The 20,495-nt window shown below is 41.1% G+C and overlaps 2 protein-coding genes across 4 annotated transcripts in view; one reads left to right on the top strand and one right to left on the bottom strand.

Moving 5' to 3' along the window:
• LOC144934517 (carboxymethylenebutenolidase homolog) overlaps positions 1-2,039 on the bottom strand; it is a 23,542-nt gene extending 21,503 nt beyond the window's left edge. The window contains exon 1 of the mRNA XM_078860375.1: positions 1,977-2,039. The gene's annotated coding sequence lies outside the window, so the exon portion shown is untranslated. The remainder of the gene's footprint in view (positions 1-1,976) is intronic.
• LOC144934515 (serine/threonine-protein kinase tousled-like 2) overlaps positions 1-20,495 on the top strand; it is a 22,160-nt gene extending 1,665 nt beyond the window's left edge. The window contains exons 1-21 of one of the 3 annotated variants that reach the window (XM_078860364.1): positions 1,598-2,185; positions 4,333-4,412; positions 5,261-5,335; positions 5,659-5,746; positions 5,877-5,920; positions 6,040-6,135; positions 6,739-6,840; positions 6,963-7,055; positions 7,192-7,302; positions 7,429-7,565; positions 7,835-8,020; positions 8,919-8,985; positions 9,212-9,309; positions 12,884-12,965; positions 13,055-13,146; positions 15,670-15,759; positions 15,868-16,037; positions 16,425-16,563; positions 17,549-17,660; positions 18,126-18,233; positions 18,569-20,495. In XM_078860364.1, coding sequence (XP_078716490.1) covers positions 4,338-4,412; positions 5,261-5,335; positions 5,659-5,746; positions 5,877-5,920; positions 6,040-6,135; positions 6,739-6,840; positions 6,963-7,055; positions 7,192-7,302; positions 7,429-7,565; positions 7,835-8,020; positions 8,919-8,985; positions 9,212-9,309; positions 12,884-12,965; positions 13,055-13,146; positions 15,670-15,759; positions 15,868-16,037; positions 16,425-16,563; positions 17,549-17,660; positions 18,126-18,233; positions 18,569-18,742 — 2,139 coding nt within the window. In that variant the 5' untranslated portion in view covers positions 1,598-2,185; positions 4,333-4,337 and the 3' untranslated portion in view covers positions 18,743-20,495. Of the gene's footprint in view, positions 1-1,597; positions 2,186-4,332; positions 4,413-5,260; positions 5,336-5,658; positions 5,747-5,876; positions 5,921-6,039; positions 6,136-6,738; positions 6,841-6,962; positions 7,056-7,191; positions 7,303-7,428; positions 7,566-7,834; positions 8,021-8,918; positions 8,986-9,211; positions 9,310-12,883; positions 12,966-13,054; positions 13,147-15,669; positions 15,760-15,867; positions 16,038-16,424; positions 16,564-17,548; positions 17,661-18,125; positions 18,234-18,568 lie in introns of those variants that run through there. The other 2 variants (XM_078860365.1, XM_078860363.1) reach the window with 2 other exon arrangements.

The following is a 20,495-nucleotide window of genomic DNA, read 5'->3' as shown; positions in this document are numbered from 1 at the left end:
TCACCACAATCATCATCGTCATCTTTACCATTTCAGCACAGTCATCTCCCCAAGTTTACCAACCATCATTACCAACACGATACACGACAACTCGGCAGGAATAGCCACCACTACCAACAACTAACTACAGGCTGAGCCGCCACATGGGAGCGTCTTTTTAACTCGACATCATCATCATCGTCGTCGTCTATTCCCTGGTGCCCAGCTCCTCCTACAGACGCCGTGACCTGGCCAGGGTCTTTAACTATCACCACCAACATCATCATCACCAACTTAGTTGTCTTTAACTATCACCACCAACATCATCACCAACATCATCACCAACATCATCAACTTGGTTGTCTTTAACTATCATCACCAACATCATCAACATCACCAACATCATCATCATCACCACCAACATCATCACCAACTTGGTTGTCTTTAACTATCACCACCAACATCATCACCAACTTGGTTGTCTTTGACTATCATCACCAACATCATCAACATCAACAACATCATCATCATCATCACCACCAACATCATCACCAACTTGGTTGTCTTTAACTATCACCACCAACATCATCACCAACTTGGTTGTCTTTGACTATTATCACCAACATCACCAACATCATCAACATCACCAACATCATCATCATCACCACCAACATCATCACCAACTTGGTTGTCTTTGACTATCATCACCAACATCATCAACATCACCAACATCATCATCATCATCACCACCAACATCATCACCAACTTGGTTGTCTTTAACTATCATCACCAACATCACCAACTTGGTTGTCTTTGACTATCATCACCAACATCACCAACATCATCACCAACTTGGTTGTCTCTAACTATCATCACCAACATCATCATCATCACCAACATCATCACCAACATCAAAACCAACTTGGTTGTCTCTAACTATCATCACCAACATCATCATCAACATCACCAACATCACCACCACCAAGATCATCACCAACTTGGTTGTCTTTAACTATCATCACCAACTTGGTTGTCTTTAACTATCATCACCAACATCACCAACATCACCAACATCATCACCACCAACATCATCACCACCAACATCATCACCACCAACATCATCACCACCAACATCATCACCAACATCATCACTAACTTGGTTGTCTTTAACTATCATCACCAACATCATCACCAACTTGGTTGTCTCTAACTATCATCACCAACATCATCATCAACATCACCAACATCATCACCAACTTGGTTGTCTTTAACTATCATCACCAATATCATCATCAACATCACCAACATCACCACCACCAACATCATCACCAACTTGGTTGTCTTTAACTATCATCACCAACATCATCATCAACATCACCAACATCACCACCACCAACATCATCACCAACTTGGTTGTCGTTAACTATCATCACCAACAACATCGTCACCACCCACCACCACCGCACTGACGGTTTATCATCGTTAATCGTTATCAGCACAGTTCTTCACTCTGTGCGCTGCGTGTCGCCGCCGCCGCCACATTGCTGCTGTTTGATGAGTAAATGTTAAATTCTTGTTAAAGGATTATAGAGAAGGAGGTGGTGGAGGTGGTGTTAGAGGGGTTGGTGGTGGGGGGAGCAGGCGGGCGGCTCCGCTACAGTCGAGCGACGGAATTTTGTCAAAAAGAGAGCAAATGGTAAACATTGTGTCCCCGTCTGTCTTAGCATAACGCGGTAATTAATAATAGATTACATTAATTAGGGGGGGTCCGGGATAGGACCCGGCGGCGTGTGCGGTGGTGGTGGTGGCGCTGGGTGTTCGGGGGGTAGGGGGAGAGAAACCTAAAGACGGCAGCGAGGACGGCGGAGTTTTAAGAGAAAAATGAAAAGACGATAAAAGTTAAAGATAGCGAATTAAGAGTACAGTGCGAGTACAGTTTTAGTGTTTGTTCTTCGAGGCCTAGACGATGCGAGGGCCCGGCGAGACCACGGACTTGCCTGGACGAGCCCCCGGGCTTAGCGAGCGCCGCCCCGGCAGCGCCTCCACGCTGGGCTGCCCACCTCGGGGCTCGAGATAAACAAGTAAATAAAATTAATATTAATACGAGATATAGCAGCAACATTACATAACAATACTGGCCCTAGTTATTGGTCAAAGTCTAAACTACAGCAAGTACCAAGGGGAGCACAGCTGCCGGGGACTCGTGGTAAGTTTACGTTATTGTTGGTGTTTGGGGAGATGGATTTAACAAGGTTGGTGGTGGTGATGATGGTGGTGTACATTTCAGAGGGGGTAACCCGTGTTGATTGTGCTTTTAACAACACATTTACAACACTTTCGGTGACTTAATTAATGCAGGTTGTGAGCAAGTGTGTGTTTTATTGCTTGGCCATGTAATTACATGCTGGGGCCCGTGGATTTTATTTTCTGTCGCCTAAAAAAATCCGCATCATTGGGTCAAGATGGCCAGGGATTGCCCTCCCTTACTCCCCTGCCCGTGTGTGTGAGAGTGCGTCCTGCTGCCACTCACAGCCTGGCGTGCAAAGTACACTCTGTGTCCTTCAATTGGGCACAGCTTAAAGAAAACTACACTCCAAATTTTTTTGTTACTGTACATTGCTATGGTTTCCCCTAAGTGTGTGTGTATTTATTTCTGTGTGTGGATTTTGCAGGGTGTCCACAAGTGTCCTGTTACAGCACTACTAAAACCACAATCCACCTCCCCTGTCTCATAATTGACACGTGAATCAATATATAAATGACAAGTAATGCAATGTGATTGAATGTAATTGGTATGCGTTGATATGAACACGCAGCTTGTGATGGATTGTTTAATACAAAGTTTACACCATCACAGCATTCGCTTGTAGCTTAATTGTCTAGAGGGTCGGTGTAGGCACTAACATTCTGACGAAAAGCTAACTATGCCATGTTCTTAAGCTCTCGGTTATTATATCTGCTGTTCTGTTACCTGAATTAACCCGACTAGCAGGTAAACCAAATACAAACTTCCAGTTCCTCAGGGTAAAAATGCATTGCCAACACCCTGTACTGTACTGTATTTAAAGTAATGGTAACCATGCTAGTGGACTTGTTTCGTATTGATAACGGAGGTCATATACTTTAAAAGTGTATTTTTCGAGAATTAAAGCAATTCAGAACTTTAGTCTGAACCCACTTATCGACCCTCAAGGCAGTAGTTTTTGGAACCAAATTTCAAATACTTTTTTGGATTGTTATGGTTACAAGTTTAAAACAAAATATAAGTTTTGTAGCCCCTTTAGAGCATCATTAGAATATACAGAATTGATTAAATCAGGCAACATTTTCTATGCATAGCAAAATGCTGATGAATAATATTTACCTTAACCCAGAAAAGGCTCACTGAGTCTCAAGACATTCCTGCAGGACCCTACGTTGGAATGTTTGGTCCATTCTATTAATAAGTGTTTGGCATGTGGATGGTAACCGGAGTACACAGAGAAATCTGCGCTTATGCAGTGTTAAAACACTCAAAGTGTCGCACAGACAGATTCAAGTATCCATTGCCCTACTCTTAGCCTCCTTGCAGCCCAAGCTTCAAACAGGCTCAATTTCTGCTTTGCTTCCAAGATTTGACTAGATGACATTGAAGGTGATTTGGTCATAGGCAAATGTAAATCTCCATGTGCCATATGCTCTGCAGTTAACCCACTAATATACTCATTGATGGGAGAAAATAGAGGTCATAAAACAAGTGTCCAGATTTCTTTGATTGTATTTTTCCTGTTTAGTTTTTGACTGGTTTAATGGTAAACTGCATTTCAAGAGATAACGGTGTTGAGCTTAAAAACACGTGACTTTTAATTGTTTAACTTGCTTAATCTAGCAGATTGTGCAACATGTACATGTTGCCTCCCTTAAATGAATACAGTGGTTTGTTTCAGTCAGGCAAGCAACAAGCAGATGCCAACACAGATATGGTATTTATTTTGGCTAGCACATCATTACTTTAAAGTTGGGCGATGGCTTTTAAAACATTGACCACAGTTCGTCACGCCAGTAAATAGTGCTATCTGCACAAAGTAATCGTTAACCTAAAAGCAAGTTCCACTGAGTATTATGGTTTTGGCAATTTAAAGTGTACGTTGGTCACTGTTGAAAGTACGGGTCAATTGTTTGGCGATGTAAATAAAATGAAGTTGGGAAACTGAATAACTTCAACCTTTTGTGTCAGTAATTCTCTAAAGCCTGTGCAATGCTTTCAAGCTCGGAGGTTGTAATTTGATCATCTATCACACTGAATGCTGTGCATGGCAGTAATGTCCATTGCAATTGAAATTAATCTGGTGTCTGTATTTTTTTTTTGCACAGGCACAATGGAAGAGCTGCACAGCCTGGACCCCCGACGGCAGGAGCTGCTGGAAGCCAGGTTTATGGGAGGAGCGTTTAAGGTAATAACTGTTCAGGAGCTTGCACATAATTGTACTTGATTTGGTCAGCAAATCTCAACTGTACATGTGCATTGTTATTGTTGTGATGCATTAGTGTTGCGCTGGATGAGCTGGCCTATTAACCTTGCGGTTGGTTATACAGTACAAAATGGGTGTTTCTGTTGATCCTTGCCCAGATGAGATGCCGCCATTTTGGTGCATCTACATTCTTTGTTAGATTTGCTTACCTCTGCTCAGCCTGGCGACCATTGCTGACATGCTATTTGTCAAAAAAAAAATCGATGTACAATATACAGCATGCTCCATGCCAAATTGTTCCGGAGGGGTTATGCATTGGCATCTGCTGGTGGCAGAGTGAACTAATTATCTCCAAGAGATTAAAAACAAGGAGATTGACCACTCAAAATTACATCAATCATAAAGGGTGTGTGCCATAAAATGTGCTTTTTAATTCCGGCTTGCCTGTTGATCTGTACACATAGCCCAGCAATATTTTTTTGCTGAATGGGAGTGTTGTGAACAGGAGCCTTAGTGAATGTCATCTTGGATGTCTGCATGGCTGTTTCAGCGTCTTGTCGTTTGGTACATTTTAAAATAATTTTAATCGCGTAATGGATTACGTAATTCTGAAAAAAATCATAACATTCAACGATACGGATACTGACTTAAAGCTTTCGTGACTGCAGGAATACATATTCTATGGATCTTTCGGTACCATGTAGATACAATCGAAACGTCGTGATATTTTTATTATTTTTCTATCTATGTGGCTTTACCGAAAGACCCATCGAATTTAAATACAGATACAGGATGTGGTGTTTTAATGTGCTTTAATAATATTTCTGCAGACTCCACCATCAAACAGTGAAGCATCCAACCAAAGCATTGGGAGTCATGGATCCCTTAGTGACAAAGAGACTGAGGTAAGGTGTTCGCACTTTATATGTGGCCAGGAAGTTATACATTTTGACCAGTGTAGAGTTTTACCACACTGGTCCATGTTAAAGTACCAAAACAGTAGTGGTTAAACAGTTTATAGTGTACTCGTACATTATTTTCAACAGTGCTTACCCTGTCTCAGCTAAAAATAGACATTGATGGTAAATTCCAAGTTATTTTTATAAGTGTTAAGTATGCCAAATAGTCTGACATTTTAAAGGTAGCGTTCAGCATTGAGCATTATTTGTGATATTGATCTTAAAGCTAATGCTGCCTACTTTGTGGCTTTTTCCTATCCCTTCCTTAGCAAACTCCTGAAAAAAAGGCAACAGATATCAGAGTGCGAAAACGTAAAGCAGATGGCCAGACTGATCCCAGTCAAAGTAATTGGAATGGTTGTATTGTCTGCGTGTTGCAATTAAACATACAGACAAACTATAGTACCGTGATTAAAATTTTTTGTAGCTTAGTTGAGACATGTTTAAAGACATTTCACTAATTCTGTCTTGCCTACTTTGTTCCCAGTTAAAGGCTGCTCTAAAGGACCCAAAATTAGTGACTATTTTGAGGTAAGAGTCTAAAGACTTAACTTTTAAAGTTGCCTGTGTTGGTTCTAGTTTACCCATTCTCGACAGAATTAACCATTTGTAACTTTGCTTAAATTGATGTTGTGTGTTGCATTTCACAGTTTGCTGCCGGAATAGTGCCCGGCATCAGCCCAACATGGGGTGCGATTCCTTTACCTAGGACACCCTCCCAGCTTTCCCTCTCACAGCCATCATTTGTGAGTATCACCGTGACTTCCCTGTTTAATTTCGTTTGTAGAGACACCACCCTGGACAAGAATGTTGTCTTGCATGCTGGAAGCCATATGCATTCCTTTGTTTCAAATTACATTCATTTTCTAGTAGACAGAATCATGACTATTATCTTTTTTGCAAAGTGTTTCATTTCAGATATTCATGAACAAATCATTGAGATGGCACTTTTCCATATGGTTTTGTAACAACTCATACCTAGGATGGCATTTACATTTCCCATATCAAATATTTGTTAAAATGGAAAGCTTTACTTTCTATTTGGTACACATGAAAACCACCTGCATTTATTGCCTGCTTTCTTTTATAGTTTCAAGTGTGTTGTAAACAAGTGAATAAATCCACAAGCAGGATATCCATGTGACCAATTTACGTAACTGTTAAGGTTTTAACTTATTAGAATGGGCAGTCCTGTGACCACCCGCAAAAATTGGCCCAATTCCCATAACTGTCCTGCCAAAACCTTTGAACAACCGTTGTAATTCAGACAAGGCCCTGTTTGTAGAGAGATGTAGCATTCTCAACTCAAGATACTAATAAATAATCACGACTCGACTGTGTTTTGTCAGATGACCCAAGGCAGTCCACCTTCGGCTGGTGCTTTGGGCACAGAGCATTCCCCTGTAAAGCTTGGACACTCTCCGGTCACGATGGTACACAAAAACAACCAGGTCTGCATGCACAGTGTGCACAGTTCGTCTACATTTAAATAACACTTGTGTGACTGTATTATGATGTGTCTTGTTTGTGCGATGATGTTGGTTCACACCATTTAACATTGTTTGTACCATAGACTGAAATCACCTTGGAGAAGATAAAGATGTTGGAAAATAACCAGAGCTCAGATTTGGAAAAAAAGGAGGGGAGAATCGATGACCTGCTCAGGGTATGATTTTTTTTTTATCAGAAGCTTATTAACATTTTCAAAATATATGTAAAGATGATCAAAACAATGGCACCATTCAAAATTATTTTTTTAAGACTCTGTCGTTTGATAGTTTCTGCAATGCATTCTCTGTCAGGCGAACTGTGACTTGAGGCGGCAGATCGAAGAGCAACAGAAGCTGCTTGAAAAGTTCAAGGAGAGGCTGAACAAATGTGTGACTATGAGCAAGAAACTGCTAGTTGAAAAAGTAAGTACAGGAATGTAGGGATGTATGGTTAGACCACGGTAACAAACGCACGGTCTTTTTCTGTCACCAGTTGCTAGCTGATGGATGCCTGTGCAAGCTTTAATTTAACCCTGTTATTGGGTGCAGTCTGAGCAGGAGAAGCAAGCATGCAGGGAGAAAAGTATGCAGGACCGACTGAGGCTTGGCCACTTTGTCACCGTCCGACATGGGGCCACCTTCACCGAGCAGTGGACAGACGGCTCAGCCTTCCAGAACCTCATCAAGTGAGTTATTCCCTCACGTAATTTTTTACTCAATGCTGACACAACTGGTTTGTGTTGTGAAGGAAAGCAGAGAGTGTGTTGTAAAGCAATGGTTATGTTCAGACTGTACCTTCTTACTTTGGGGCAAAGGTTTCCACCACTTTCATTCCTTTTTTTCCTTGGTTGATGTATGTTTGCAAGCATGCTATTAAAATGTCTGGAGCATCTTTCCAGATTGATGGTGTGAGTAAAAAACACATTTGTAGAATGCCATGATTGTCATTAAACAGGCAACAAGAGTGGGTGAACCAGCAGCGGGAAGACATTGAACGGCAGCGGAAGTTGCTGGCCAAGCGAAAACCGCCGATGGCTGCTCACATGACCAGCCCAGCTTCTGCTGCGGAACAGAAGCAGCGCAAGAACAAGGCAGTCAATGGTGCCGACGACAACTTCGTAAAGCCAAGTGTACCACCGACGTGAGCAGCAGCAGCTTCCTTTTTCGAAGGAGTCTTAAATCGCCACTTCGTATGCAACGTTTGTGTGTGTGTTCATTACATACCATATATGGTTCCATAGCAGCAAGCGAAACTGTATGTGGAGCTCGGCTGACCATTCGCAGTCCCACCATTCCAAATACAAACTCCTTCATTGTTAGATGGGCCAATGTTAACACCGCAGTCACAAGGCAGCCAGCGGGAGCAGTTGGTGTTAGCGTGTTGTAGTAGCACAGCTGTGAGTACAAACCTGCCCCTGTGTAACTGTCGGCATGGACACCTGTTCAAGTGTGAGCACCATTTATAAAAACTACACTTGGCATGACGCTGCGTGCATAGTTGTGCACGGCATGTGGATTTTTTGTTGCTTGTGTAGTGTGCAGTCCATCGTCGTTATTCATGAAGCTGCCTTTTTTGTTTTTGTTGTTTAATCTGAGAAGTAGTATAAGTTTTGTAAGGTGGCCTTATTTGGCATGGAAAGTTATTTTAATATTTGCTGATGCTATAAGGTATTTTTTTCTGATAGTGTATATAAGTTATGTGTATTGTTGTAACATTCTAAAATATTTTAAGTATGCATTAATGTGTTTTTTCCTGGACAAGCTCATAAAGTAACATCAAGCCTTTAACTTTGATAAGCAGTCTTTGAAGTATTGTTTCTGCAAAACCAAGTTTTCATGCATGGGTTGTAACGAATCCTCGAGGGCTGCATATTTGTTTTTGCTTTTCCTCTCGGGATGTTATAACTACCCCGACACTTGACATGCAATGCTGCTTGATCATATTTATATCCCTTATGATTTAAATGCATGTGCAAACAATTCTCCACTTATGCAATATACCATACATCACATATGTGACATTTCTTGTTTTTTTTCAGGTTAACGGTAGCTGAGTACCATGAGCAAGAAGAAATTTTAAAGCTCAGATTAGGACATCTTAAAAAGGTTTGATTTCTATTTGAAATCCACATTACATAAACATTTCTGGAAAAAAAACACCTTTGTGCAACCCATTTCCCACTCTTGCTTGTAGCTATCTCGAGTGCGTGTTCAATGCAGATGGTGGAGCTTTTGAGTGCGTGAGCACATCGGTGTTTACACACACGCAGCCCAGTTGTGTTGAGTAGTTGAGCTGGCCCTTGCGCTGTGTGTGTGTCGCTGTGTGCCGTAGGAGGAGGCCGAGATCCAGGCAGAGCTAGAAAGGCTGGAACGTACGAGGAACCTGCACATCCGTGAGCTCAAGCGGATTCACAATGAGGACAACTCGCAGTGAGTTTTTCGCTTAGCCATTATTTCAAATTTGGAGTTGTGTTGTCATAACTGGTGGTGAAGCAAGTTCCTCCCTCACTATACTAGAATTAAACGTAAGGCAGTTTGATGGTCCAGTACTCCAGTTGCTGGCTCACCGTTGGTCAGTTGCCTACTTAACATTCTGTGTTTCTACTACCATGGTTACTACTGCCATAGACTTATTGATTTTTCAACCAATGCGTAATCTACCAGAATGACTTGTCTAACCCATACTGTTTTCAACCACCATATTTCAGGACAAATACTTCTGTCTGCTTCATTCCTAACACTGCAAAATTGTGAATACCAGTCCCATTGTCTCTATTCCCAAGTTCATGTAACTGCTCAATTCAAGACATGCATTCACTTTATTATACCTTCAATAGTGTTATTTGTTGCTTGGCACTTACCATTTTGGGCCTGTGCTCGGCAACTGTGATGTTTTTTATTATTATAGAAATTCTCACAGTGACTGTGCAACAGGTGTTTTTGTCCCCCTAGCAACCTGAAATTTAAATTAAGTGTTCAAATGTGATGTAAACTCAAGTGGATACATTTTTCAAATATGGGCTCTCATAAATCACCAAAACTAGCAGGCAAGTCGTTTCATTCGTACAGGTAAAAAAATGAGAATAGCTACTCCTAACATTTTTCCACCAGGGGGTGTATACATGAAAGGTAATGTATTTTGCTAAGTATTGTGTTTTTTCAAAAGCAGATTGAGAATTCACCATTCTTTGTAATTTAATATTTGTGTTTTAAAATTAAGTATCCATCCACTGCTGGATGAAGGTCTCCCCCATGTCTTTCGGTCATAGAGGTTCTTAGGCCATACATTTTCATGCTAGTCAGTACGAGTTTGTGAAATGGGGGCCCAAGTACCATCACTTGTCAATGATATTAACCGTGGCCAGGCATAAAACTCAGGTTGCTGGATTCATAGTGAAGTGCACCAACCACGGCTGCTGCACCATCCGTCTCTGTATAATATCGGGTATAAATGTATTTTGACTGGGCATTTGAGATAGCTTTAAGAAATGGTTTGTGCAGAATGTTGCACATGTGGTCAGTCTCAATTTGGCCACTACCATAATATCTTGACTTGGCAGTAGTTTTAGTAAAAAAAAGTATTTGTTTCATTGATGTATTTGAAGTCCAAATAAAATGGCCCACGTTTATTCCTTTGACAAACTTTATCATCGCACATGTCCGATTGTCGACATTTTTCAACGCATATTGACCATCAAAATGTGTATTGCATTTACAAGTAAACATCTGTTTTACACTTAAAAGCTGGAACCAGGGTAAAGCCTCAATTTTAAAAGCAAAGAAAGTCCGATTGACAGTACTATTTGGCGATGTTGGAAGGAACATGTGCAAAATTGTGTCCCTGGGCTGTTGGTTGTCGTTTGAGAGAATATAAACATTCCTGCGGAGGGAGCTGGTAGGAACGTTGGGTTGCTCGGTCAATGGCCAGGGTCAACGGCGGCGTGGTGTATTCCGCAAATATGGCCGACTATGAGGGCGGGCACAAGCCGGCGTGAGTAGGTTAAACGTTGAGTTTTATAAGGGCATCACGGGGTGATCAGCCCCTCCCCACCCAGCCCACACCCTCCCCAGCCCCTCCCCTCCCCACCTCGCCCCTCCCCACCCAGCCCCTCCCCACCCTCCCCTTTCCACCCAGCCCCACCCCTCCCATTTTTGGATGCAGGACGGACGGACACAATAATCCCTTGCGGGCTGGTGGAACCAGGTGGTTCCTACCAGTATAAACATTTATTTCCACATGTGTGGTTATTCCAAACAATATTGAAGTGCACCAAATGAAGCTATTCTGTTTGGAATCTGTAACGTGCATTTTCGTAAAGCATTATAAGGCAAAGCGGTAATGTAAAGGTAACTTGATTGAAATATTCAAGAATGGATGTTAAATAATTAACATTGAAATTTAAATGATCTGGCTGTGTGATGTGGTTTTCTTGTTGGTGTTCCATTTAGATTGTACTAAATACTTGAATGACTTGGCAGTCGTGGGTAGTGACGTAATTACTCTGCTCAGTACTGTTCAAGATCTGTCTATTATAAACTAGATTGCTGCATGTGTAATGTTTTTGGATAATTACAATTGTCAGATTGTTACGCAATGTAACCATAATATCTTGTTTATTGACGTACCATCACAAATATTCAAGTAATGGTTTTGGAATCCATTCCCACCTATTAATATTAATTGCACACTTTTCTGGCAGTGCTTTTCACTGCGCCCAGTGCAATGTGTTTTACATTTTCACCAAATGAAAAGGCAATTGCGTACAACCCTCTTATTCACATCGTGGTGCAACACTTGTCATAACCTCTAAAATGTTATGTATATTAAAAAAAGACTACCTACTGGCAATCATTTATTGGAAGGTTTTTTTGGGGGGAAATGCTTTGCTTTTGCAAGTGCTTCAATGACGATATATATTTTTTTTATAAAATTTAATTACTTGATCCCTATTCTTGGTTCTTTCGGTAAAGTCACGTAGAAGGGAAATAAAAAAAATATTTAAAAAATATTAAACAATAAAAATTCTCACGACGTTTCGACTGCAACACAAGCAATCATCATCAGGTGTGAAATCCACAGCAAGAAAATTTGAAAAAAGTTGCGGTTTTTCCTAACGTCAGCACCACAGACAGCGATTTGGCAGTTGATCCCCTTTAACGATTTAAGATAAATGAGATTTTGGCTTTGTGACTGCCATTGCACATGCACAATTTACACTCTTTTTTATGCTGGTTAGGCTCTCAAAGTAGTGTAGGTCAAGAGGTCACCATGGCCAGTGCCTTGATTGCACAACTGCAACCATTTTACCTTTTTCACATTTGCCTGTTCCATGTATTCTGTAAAGCTACGTTCAAAACTGCTATTTATATAAATGATATTGGCATTGTATGAGAATTTTACACGGTTATCGAAAAGGTTTGAATACCTAACACTTAACTTATGATAAAATCTTCACACATTTTAATACAACCTAATTGGGTGGCTTTATTGTTGTCACCATTGCTGATGAAGATAGTTGTTTGTTTTATTTATCTGAAAACAACCTCCAGGCTTGAGATTTAAAAAGCATTATCGGTTATTCCTTTGTCATTCAATAATGCATCTTCCGGTCGCACAACCAATGCAAAGTTGTAAACATTATCTCAATGCAGGATTTCTGTCTCTAAGCAACAGGAACAGTACTTGTTTGGTTAAAGCAAAGGTCTACTTACAACAGCACACGTGCAATCAAGAGTTCCCTTACATTTTTAGTCCAGAGGAACGTGTATATGCTCATGAAATTGTACACTTTTTATTTCAAAACTTCAGGTTTAAGAAAACATTTTTATTTGATAACACAAAAAAGCCTAAGTGTTGCGTGGATGGGTCATGTGATCAAAAGGATTACACGCAGCATTGACATATTTTCTTTGGTGTTAATTGGATGACTGTAAACCTGTTACATCCGCTGATGTCACGGACCATATTTTTAACTGCCCTACTTTTTCTATTTGTTTTTTTAAGGTTTAAAGATCACCCAACGTTGAATGACAGATACCTCCTGCTTCATCTATTGGGGAGGGGAGGGTTCAGTGAAGTGTACAAAGTAAGTACCTTTAATTCTAATGGATTTTTGCAACAGTTAAATATTTGTTAAAATGGAAAGAGCCAATATTACTTGTTTGTAATTGCCAGGCTTTTGACTTGCAAGAACAGAGGTATGTGGCTGTGAAGATCCACCAGCTTAACAAAAACTGGAGAGATGAGAAAAAGGAGAACTACCACAAGTGAGTGGAGCATCTTATGTGATACTGCTCCCTCTGTCTGCGGTGTATTTACATTTCTATACAGTGATTGCATACAGGCAAAACAAATGAGATATCTAAAAATACTAATCTACATTGTCTTAAGCCATCTGCGTTTCCCGTCGTGTATCCTTCGATTACCCTTTGGAGGAAACCAAAACTTGCAACAGGCGATCTAAATCCATCGGATCCCAGTAACTGGACATTAACAAGGAAAAATACATACTGTCACTGTTGATCCTTCTCTGAAGGTGCTATAGTTGAAATGTTTGTACACGTTCGTCATTGACACCCTGGCCTATTCTGATGGTAATGGCCTATGTTTCATTGGTGATGACTTCTTTCTTCACCTCATAGTCTGGAAGGCTTTACTTGATGTGAGTGGCAAGGCCATATTTCAGATGGTTGATGGCAGAAATTATGTTATATCCATCGATTTTATACTCTTTGGTTCTTTCGGTAAAGTGGCGTAGTTAAAATAAAATAACAAATCACGACGTTTCGCACCACACCCCCCCCCTCTCTCTCCCCCCTTGCTCCTCCCCCCCCTTTCTTACCTATATAACCTCTTGCCACGTAAGCTCTCTCACCCACTGCATTGGCATTGTTGCTGCATTGGCATTGTTGCTGCATTGGCATTGTTGCTGCATTGGCACTTGTGCACCGCCCATGCTCCTGGTGCTATTGATACACTTGGGCTATGCCCATCCCCAAACCTTTATAAACAGTTTGCCTTTAGAGGCTGACTCCTTTGCCTGATGACGATCGAAACGTCGTGATTTGTTTTATTTTATTTCTAATTACGTGACTTTATCGAAAGAACCAAAGAGTATGGATTCCTGCAGTCACGATAGCTTCAAATCATCGATTTTATAGTTCTTGAGTCGCTTATCTTCGGCGTGGGTTTCCTGGAGTGCAACAACGTCGATGTGTTCTTGATGTAAACACTTGCCGAGTTCCTCACACTTTGCACGTGAGAGGCCTTCCACGTTTAGTTGATACACTCGTAATGCTGGTCCCACTCTTCTTTGGCTGATGTTTTGGCCCTGAAAAGAACCATTTTTTGGACAGGATTTACAAATATACACGATTTCCAAAAAGGCTGAAGTGATGGTTTTAGTCGTGCGATGAGGCACTTAATCCGGCTTTCGACCTGCCAGAAGCTGCTGTGAGCAGGTCCTTCCCCTCACCAGCTACATCAAAGCTGGATTCCAGCAAAAGGAAAAAACCTGTATCGCCATGATAGATCTCTCATCCGCCTATGACACCATCTGGAGACATGGGTTCCTACTCAAGGCAGTGCACATCATCAAGTGTCACACCTTCCCGATAACACAAACCATGCAAAAAATGTCAATGACGGCTTACCTCAGGGATCAGTACTGGCTCCGATCCTGTTTAACATCCTCACCAGCGACCTGCAAAAGACATCATCCCACAAATTTGTCTATGCGGACGACATAGCAATGGCTACTCGGGGAACAAACCTGAAGTACATTAGTTACACACTCACAGAAGACTTGTCCGTGTTATAAGACTACTTCCAAAGGTAGAGACTATGACCAAATCCCTCCAAACGACTCTAACTGAGACATAAAGGCTCAGTTGGAAGTGACTTTCTGTGGTAACCCCGTCAAAACTAGCCATATCCCAAGTATTTGGACATAACTTTGGACAGAAGCCTCACATTAAAAAGCACATCGAAAAGGTGAAGGAAAAAACTAAAAGCAGAGGGGCTCTGATGCGCAAACTTGACGGTACAACGTGGGGAACTGCCGCCCTCGTTCTCGTGCATTCCAGTGCCGAGTATTGCGTGCCAATCTGGGCATCAAGTGTTCACACAAAGAAATTGGACGTCCAGATCAACAGCGTCCTTGGACCGATAAAGAGCACACTGAAATGCACTCCTACTGAGTGGCTACTGGTTCTAGCAAACATTACGCCAGCAAACCTCCGCCGGGATGCCGCGACGTCAAACCAACTAGGAAAAATCCAAGGAAGTGTACATCTACCGTTACACCAAGACCTGCTCGACCCTCCATGAACCCATCTTAAATCCTGGAAACCAATTCTGCGGAGGTTCCAAATAAAAGCCTCATCGACGACCCCACCATTGCTCTGCACAGCTTTGATGTGCCGAGAAAATATGGTGCTCCATCAACGGCTTCAGAACAGCAACTGGTCGCTGCACACACGCCCACAAGTGGAGAATTCAAAACAACCCACAGTGTGACTGCTGCCACTCGAAAGAGACATTGGACCATATCGCGAATAACTGCATCCTACGCCCACTCTCCGGCGGACTGAGCAGTATTAGTCGTGCAACTCCCGAAGCTATCGCATGGCTCACAGACTGAAACTTGGACGTGTGATTTGCACATACTTTCCATATGCTAGAGAGACTTGAATTTTGAGGGTCTATCAGCCGCATAGCACGTTCTGAAAAACTGTCTGCAATATTCGTGCATGTCACATTCTCTTTACTTTCTACTAATCATTTTGCAGGCACGCGTGTCGGGAGTACAGAATACACAAGGAACTGGATCATCCACGAATAGTAAAGCTCTACGATTACTTCTCTCTCGACACCGATTCGTGAGTAAACATTCTGGTATTTTGGACTTTTTATTGAACTAATATGAAAAGCAAGTGAGCGTTTGTGTGGAATTTGTACATGTAATGTCTTATCATCACCACCTCTAGATTTTGTACAGTGCTGGAATACATCCATGGGAATGACCTGGACTTCTACTTGAAGCAGCACAAGCTGATGTCGGAGAAAGAGGCACGCTCGATCATTATGCAGATCGTGAGTGCCCTCAAGTACCTGAACGAGATCAAGCCACCCATCATACACTACGACCTCAAGCCAGGTATTGTTGCAGGATCCCATTCACCCATCCCAGTTGTCTAGACAAATTCATCAATATCCCAATTGTGGTCAAATTTTATGATTGCACTGGCCACTGTTTTATATGACAGTCATAAAGAAGTGTAAGTGGGCAGTTATATTTTCAGTACCCACTGTCTGCCTTGAAAACAGAATGAGTCTTAGAAACACTACGCTCCAGTTTTCATTCAATATACAATCAGGTTTGCATTTAACATCTTTCATTAGGGTTCATAGTTTACATGCAATAAACATTTACTGTGCTGCCCTTGAAAGCCCTTGGAACAATTGCTGGTAATGTGTAATTTTCAACTTTGACCCGACATGAACCACTTACCTGCCCCACACCCCACATACCTTTTGAAATCAGGCAACATCCTGCTGGTGGATGGAAAATCTTGTGGTGAAATCAAGATCACCGACTTTGGGCTATCCAAGATCATGGATGATGAAAACTACAACGCTGTGGATGGCATGGATCTGACATCTCAGGGGGCAGGAACCTACTGGTAAACTATATTTTTTTTAGTAAACAAAATCAATATTTATCTTAAAAAAATATTTGTGCTCGACAAAGGAAGTTATGGTCTTGAATGCCTTATCGAAGGAAGAAAACTTTTTATTTGGGGCAGTGGTGCAGTGGCTATTGCACTGCGCTGTGAACCCAGTTAGCTAACTTTAATTCCTGACTACGGCTACCATCATTGGTGAGTGATGTGTGAACCAGTCCTGGGCTCACCTTTAACCAACCCACACGAGTATGTGTGTCGGTGTGAATTATGAGAAGGCCTTCATCCAGCTGGGGATTGACGCTTCACATTATTAGATTGATGAACATGTTTTATTCCTTTAAGCACCTTGAAGCATTGTACTTATTCATATTTTAAATACATATATTTAGTGCACGTGTAAAATGGTGTAATATATTCATAGTGCCATGTGTTTATAAATGTGCTTGTAAATATTAATCAACTGGTCTTACAGTGAGGGGAAAAAAGTATTTGATCCCCTGCTGATTTTGTACATTTGCTCACTGACAAAGAAATTATCAGTCTATAATTTTTATGGTAGGTTTATTTGAACAGTGAGAGACAGAATAACAAAAAATCCAGAAAAACGCATGTCAAAAATGTTATTGATTTGCATTTTAATGAGGGAAATAAGTATTTGACCCCCTCTCAATCAGAAAGATTTCTGGCTCCCAGTTGTCTTTTATACAGGTAACGAGCTGAGATTAGGAGCACACTCTTAAAGGGAGTGCTTTTTTTCTGGATTTCTTTGTTGTTATTCTGTCTCTCACTGTTCAAATAAACCTACCATTAAAATTATAGACTGATCATTTCTTTGTCAGTGGGCAAATGTACAAAATCAGCAGGGGATCAAATACTTTTTTCCCTCACTGTAAATCTTGACTTAAAGCTGGTCTTGTCGAGAGTTGCAAATGTTGTGCATGTCTGTGCAACGTGTCGGCGTGTTTTTCTACAATTTTTCTAGGTACTTGCCTCCAGAATGTTTTGTAGTTGGGAAGGAGCCACCAAAGATCTCAAACAAGGTGGATGTGTGGTCTGTTGGCGTCATCTTCTACCAGTGCCTTTATGGGCGAAAGGTAGGTGCTTCACCTCGCATTTTTCGATGTAAAGCTTTCGTGACTGCAGGGATTCATCTTCTTGGTTATTTCGGTAAAGTCACGTAGAATAGAAATAATAAAATAATAAATAATAAAATTAAAACATAATAAAATAATTCTCACGACGTTTCGGCCACAATGCAAGCAGCCGTCTTCAGGTGGAGAACAGGTCTGTCATTCAGACTGTCTTCTCGACAGACCTGTTCTCCACCTGAGGACGGCTGCTTGCGTGTTCTCCACCTGAGGACGGCTGCTTGCGTTGTGGCCGAAACGTCGTGAGAATAATTTTATTTGTTTTATTATTTTATTATTTCCATTCTACGCGATTTACCAAAAGAACCAAGAAGATAACCTCGCATTGTAAATTTTTTCTATGAATATTTATTATTATTACTTGTTTATTTTTAAGTTTTAATTCCACAATTTTGCATCATTTTTGTGCAGCCTTTTGGGCACAATCAGTCTCAACAAGACATCCTTCAGGAGAAAACCATCCTGAGAGCTACAGAGGTGCAGTTTCCCGTCAAGCCCGTCGCCTCAAATGAGGCCAAGGTATGTCTATATCTCGCTCGGGGTTTTTAAACATGGCCATGCTGGCATCTGGCTGCAGTGTCAGGAGGCAATAAATGCTGCTTTGAGTTTCAATTATAAGCTGAATCACTCAATGACCTTCATTTAAAACCATGCAGAAGCCTATCGAGGCATGTGAATGTAGTTAATTACATAACGAGAATGTGATGGCAGTCATTTCCTCAAAGCTGTCTCCATGAGACGGCTCAATTTAAAGGCATGCAGATCCTTATGTGGACTGCTTGGTTTTCTATCAATAATGTTGCACACAATGTGGTTTGTTTGAGGAAAAAAGTCACAAGTTGGTGTGGTCTTAGGCATTCATTCGTCGCTGCCTGGCCTACCGCAAGGAGGACCGCATCCACGTACAGCAGCTGGCCAGCGACTTGTACCTCATGCCTCACATCCGCAAGTCTCCTGCGAACACCAATACACATACGCCCAACTCCTCTGCCTCTGCTACCGCATCGCCCAACAGCAACTCCAACTAGTCAGCTTGGTGGCACACACTGCCCACAGCAACGGGACGAAGGGGCCGGGGGGGGGTCTGTGCTCTACGGAGACCCGAAGCTTGATGGATTCAGTGGCTGTGGGCATGAGAAATAACATCTCCGTTGACTTCTTAAGAGGAGCGGTGATGCTGCGGAGGTGGACACTGACCCTACAATGTGTTTTTGGGCATTGTTTAGCCTGGTGTCCAGGCCACATCTTTTTTTAGGGCTGGGAGTCGTCGAAACCCGAAGTTCAGCCATAATGCCTCACCGTCTCCTGAACTGTTATAGAGAAAAGGGAGATGCTCAAGTGCTTGGGCGCCTGAGTTAAGGTTTACTTCACGGTGTGAAAAAAAACTTACAAAGCTGCCATTCGTCTTTCGCTACCTGTCATCCATTTTTGAAACTGATCTGGGGAAGACTTGAAGCTTTACTGAGAGGATACGTTCTTGTGTACATACATGTATAAATTTTAGAACGATGAAGGTCTTTGTTGGAAAGTTGATGGGCCGTGCAAGTTCGTGAGTGTTTGTTGAGCGATGTGAAATATAAAGTTAGAGGTCGTTGAATAATGTTGCACATGCATGACTGATTTTTTTTTTTGGTGCAAAAAATGTAGTTTACTTATCTCTGTAATGAACATTTAAATTTTAAAAAGAATCTAATATGACTACCACTGGCATTGGTAAAGTGAGTTGAAGTGCAGAATTAAAATTATTTTAAAAAAATACTTGAAAAGTTCAGTGAAGTTGCCCTTGTGTGGGAGTGTGATTAGGGATTGTGTAATTGTTAAAATTGTTTTGAAATTGTTATACATGTACATAATCCAATGCTTTTAGTCTGTAAAGATGATGCCACCATCTCTTTTTTTACTTATGCAGTGTATGAATGACCCCTGGGTGCTGAGCACTTTATACTCCATGTAACCTTAACTTTGGTTTATGCAGATCGGTTATTGTATGGCATTGCATTTTACACAAGAAATTATTTAACAACCTATTAGAATGGACAATTTATAATTTTCACGAGTGCCATTCCTATATCCTTTAATAAATAAAATGCCACCATATTAAGTACTGTTACATGACCATTACATTTCTATCGGGTGCTTTAAAACCTCAGTTAAGGTAGGAGTATTGAGTTGAGTGATGTGAAGTGCATGTGGGGTGAATTGCGTGGCTTTTTATAATAGTCTACTACCAACAATGCCCTAGTCTACAGTCTCTTCAGTCAATACAAGTTGAAATAAAGATTTACTGCAAAGAAATTAAAATGGCAGAGCTTGGCTCTTTAGTGTGTGCTGTGTGGATTCCGACGTGTGTAGTATTGAGGTGTGGTTACAATTGATGAGTTGCCCACTTTCAAACAATGTTTTCTGTTCAAAATGTAAGCTGTCTCTTTAAACACAACTATTCACAGTAAGCATAGAACACTAATCAATGTAGGGTCTTGTGTATTGTGTAAAATGTGCAAATGAAAAAAAAATGGTTTACATAAAGTATAATGATAAAGCATCAAGCAGGACAGTATTTTAGTTGTAGAGATATTTTTTTATATTGTTACTAATTCTCCACAACGACACTGATTGTTTTGTTATATTCACATCAGAGGGGTTGCTTGGGTTACTAAAAAATACGTTTCGGTTGAATGGTTCATCTATTGCATTGGAGACTTGTTATCATACAAAGTATGTCTGCTATGTTGCTTGGATACCTTGGCAATGTGAAGTAAAAAATATATTTGTAGCATTCAA

Source organism: Lampetra fluviatilis, chromosome 10, assembly GCF_964198595.1.
Source record: "Lampetra fluviatilis chromosome 10, kcLamFluv1.1, whole genome shotgun sequence".
Lineage (NCBI taxonomy): Eukaryota > Metazoa > Chordata > Hyperoartia > Petromyzontiformes > Petromyzontidae > Lampetra > Lampetra fluviatilis.
The sequence above is the reverse complement of the archived record's forward strand: the minus strand, read 5'-3'. Positions and strand labels throughout refer to the sequence as shown.